General features: G+C 33.6%; 1 protein-coding gene across 1 annotated transcript; it reads right to left on the reverse strand.

The window, feature by feature from the left end:
* Positions 1-332: 332 nt before the first annotated feature.
* On the reverse strand, positions 333-3,081 carry LOC131607451 (uncharacterized). The gene is made up of 8 exons (XM_058879454.1): positions 2,878-3,081; positions 2,392-2,429; positions 1,363-1,443; positions 1,156-1,239; positions 1,030-1,064; positions 844-929; positions 665-730; positions 333-575 (listed from the first exon to the last, which is right to left on the reverse strand). The coding sequence occupies exons 1-8, from the start codon at positions 2,942-2,944 to the stop codon at positions 541-543; spliced, it is 492 nt and encodes a 163-aa protein (XP_058735437.1). The 5' UTR covers positions 2,945-3,081; the 3' UTR covers positions 333-540.
* Between the last annotated feature and the right edge of the window lie 600 nt (positions 3,082-3,681).

Here is a 3,681-nt window from a genome sequence, read left to right on the forward strand (position 1 = left end):
ATGAATCCCTTTATATCTTAGTACCGTTATACTTTATGATAACTTAGATGCAAGAAAATGAAGGAAAAAAATTTGATGCGCAGAAATAGAGAAGAGAATACATGAGTAGATTGTTCTTCTCTGATTTTGTCCGGTGATAATGACAAATTGTGTGATTGCACACTACCTCAAAGATTCGAATTGCATTATCCTTTAGCATATTCAAGATAGAGGAATGCAACAAACACTCTCAAGACTCTTCGGAGATAGATATTGCCCTAACAAAGTTAGGCTTATGCCAAAAAAAATCGATTTAAAACTCTAATAGAAACATGCACTAAGCAAGGCAAAAATTATACTTAAAAGCTGAATTTAGATCTTGAAACCTAAAGCCACATACAGAGAATTCAGGTCATAAGTGAAAAGAAACATACTACCAACATGGAATGTTCATATTCAATATAAAGAGAATGGACATATAAAATGTTAAAATATAGCAAGATCGAATATTCCTCCAGCAAATTGGAGTAAAACTTCGTCAAGAAACATCCCCCATGAAATTTACTTGCGAGCTTCGGTCTTCTTTTGTTCTTTGGCTGAAACAAAAGTTACAATTTTATCAGTTCAAATTTCATTCTTCAGGGCATGTCAGCAAAGAATAAGCAGGAAAAATTTCAATACGTACCTAATCTCTCTTCTTCTCGCTTTTTAGCAGCTTCAGCTCTTTCTTGACGTATCAGAGCTAAGCGATCTGAAAGACAGGGATATAGATCATTAGACATAGGGGAATTCAAATATACATAGTTGAATCAATTCAAGAAGATGGTACAGTAAGCACATGTTTTGTTCATGAGAAACTAGTACCTAGATCTTTCCTGGATTGTTCTGTTTTTCCTTGCTCTTGAAGTTTCATGTAGCGCTCATGAGCCCTCTGTTTCTCTATCTCCTCTCTGAAAACAGAAGGCAAATTTAAAAAAATTGGAAAATCTGTTGATATAGAAGCTTCATCTATATCCCTGCAAGCAATAAGAACAGGGAAATTAAGCATACCTTTCACGCCTTGAAAGCTCACTGGTTTTCCCAATCTGCATTGGAAAGGAAATAGCATTATTCTTTTCATATGATTTAATTGTTAAAAAAGATATCTAAGGACAAAAATTGGAACAATGAACTCACATCAATGTCTCTAGCTTTAATGTTCTTGGGCTTTACCAAGTTAGGATTTTCAATCTCAATAACCCCTTGAACACCCTTTGCCTTCTGCAGACATTATATAGCAACATCAATTTCATATTAAGGAAGGAAGACCATAGAGACAACTGAAACATCCAAAAGTAAAATACAGAAGAAGATTGTAGAGACGTCTTATTGTAATGTACTGACAGTATTTTCATCTTCAGATTCTTCTTCAGACTCGTCCTCGGAAACTTCCTTAGATGGATCCTCTTCATTCTCAGCTTCTTTCTAATAAGATTGTAGAGAAAATTACCACGTTAAATAATACTGATTGGTAAAACATATAAAGAAAATGGAAAACCATTTAAGACAAACAATGCACAGGCAAAAATGAATTGTCATCACAGGATAAAGAATAGGGAACCCTGCAGTCCAGAAAATTACGTAATCCTCCCACACAAAAGGTTAACCTTTCAAGTATGTCTCTTGAAATATAGCGCACTAATTGATTTTGGTGTGTGTTAAATTTTGAGTGCAGATTTCAAAAGTAAATTTGGTCCCTGCATTTATCAAGCATCTATTAATTGATGACATATCAAAAGGTCCAAATTAACTTCGTCATGCGTCATTTTTACCCCGCATTTCAACAAACATTATCTGTATCTTCAACCCTCAAGTCAATTCCAATAAACTTTTTCTATCTACTTCTCTTCTTTTTCTCTCTGGTACCTAACCTACGGTGCTCACAAAACTAGACTAGGATGTTTGATGAAGACAGCGAGGTGGATGGTTTACATGATTACATGTTGGGTGAATAAAGCAGAGTATGGTGGATTTGAGTACCAAAAACATGAGAGAGGAGAAGAAAACTAGGTAGCGGACATTGTACTATGAAAATGAACGACACATGCCAAATATGGACGTGGCTTCATAATTTGCCTGTCATATTGAATCAAATTCATTCAACCTATAAAATCTACTACGCAAACTGAACTTAAAATTCAATAGGAACCAGATTTAAAAAGTGAAATCTTAAAAAATAAAAAGTGACATATCATGTAATCTAAAAACTAACTTAAAGCATCATGACATGGAAACATGATCTTCTGCATATTAATATTAGCCTATGAAAGTGAAAAAATTATACTGCTACTAGCATCCTTTGTGCAGCCGATCACACTGGTGCATGCGTGTCAATAACAGAAATAAAACATGGAGTAGGAGGCAGAAGAAAACCTGTCTAAAAGTCCTAGGACGGGTGGAGGTGCCAGCAACTGCATTGATCATAAGAAAATCAAATTTTCAGAACAGCTTATCGAATCGATATAACTAAGAAATACCATATATTTTTCATAAAAGGCATCACTTGTGTCTAACAACAAATTTTCAGAAAACTTCAAACTTGCAGTTCATTCAGATCTAACATATCCATAAAAACTTCCATATTTTTGAACAATAAACATCCAAATAGAAAATCAAAACCATCAAAAAAATACCCACATGCCAAATAGCTTTATTTAAATCTAAACAAATCAAATATTTCAACAAAAGAAAACATGGAATCATGCGATGTATGGACGAAAATCAAAGCAAACCCACCAACCAAAATCCATCAATTCAAACTTCCCTCGTTTAAACATGTATCAATCCAATAAAAAATGAAATATATATATTCGGAAATCAAGCAGAAAAATGAAAAGGTATTGATTGATTTGTACTTACCCATGTCTTCATGGCTAGAAAAGTTGCGGCGACCAGTGGGTTTGGCCTTGAATTTTCCCCTTCCCATGGTGGAAAGTGCAGAGGTGAAGGAGGAAATGGGAAAAGTTGCGTGTGAGGGTTTTTGGTGGATTGAATTTGAAGAGAAGAGGACTAAGGGGGATGCACCTCGCCCAAATACTTTTTGTTATTGAAAACCCTAGATTAATAATTTCTGATGAGGTTATATACAATTTTGGTCTTATTTTAATCTATTAATTTTATGAGATTAATTATTATTAATTATTCATCATCATCTAGTTGCTTTTTTTTAATATATAATTAAAATAAGAGTCAAACTTTTCTAGATATCTAGTGTTTATGATTTTTTTTTTAAAATTTTGGTATCCGGTCTTGCGACCAATTAATTTAAGGAAATTATTTTACCGTTCATTTGCAAATGGTTCATTTAAAGTTAGAGTAAAACTCTGTATGGACTGGCCCCGCATGAATTGTTTGCATCCAATGAGATTCGAATTCGAACCTGAGATCTTGAGAAGAGCACACTCTCAAGACTCAAGTGAGACCTTAACAGGAGCACACTCTCAAGACTCAAATCTCAACCACTACGTCAATCGGATTTCTAACATTTTTTATTAACTAATTGTGTAAAATCTTTTTACCGTGTATTTTGAATAAATTTTTATTGAGATTAATTATTATGCATTATTTGTGTAAAAAGTTTTACACATTTGATTTATCATCATCATCATCATTTGTTTGCATTACTATATGCTATAAGATTAACTGGTTGTAGGTGGTTATAAT

The sequence above is a fragment of the Vicia villosa genome, linkage group LG5 (assembly GCF_029867415.1).
Source record: "Vicia villosa cultivar HV-30 ecotype Madison, WI linkage group LG5, Vvil1.0, whole genome shotgun sequence".
Classification (NCBI taxonomy): Eukaryota; Viridiplantae; Streptophyta; class Magnoliopsida; order Fabales; family Fabaceae; genus Vicia; species Vicia villosa.

What these genes read in the sequence shown, in the direction of transcription:
- LOC131607451 (XM_058879454.1), bottom strand. Translation starts at nt 2,944, where the DNA reads ATGGGAAGGGGAAAATTCAAGGCCAAACCCACTGGTCGCCGCAACTTT. An exon ending in TTCTAGCCATGAAGACATGG is followed by an intron (nt 2,430 to 2,877) that starts GTAAGTACAAAT and finishes TGATCAATGCAG; the next exon opens with TTGCTGGCACCTCCACCCGT. An exon ending in AATCTGAAGATGAAAATACT is followed by an intron (nt 1,240 to 1,362) that starts GTCAGTACATTA and finishes TAATGTCTGCAG; the next exon opens with AAGGCAAAGGGTGTTCAAGG.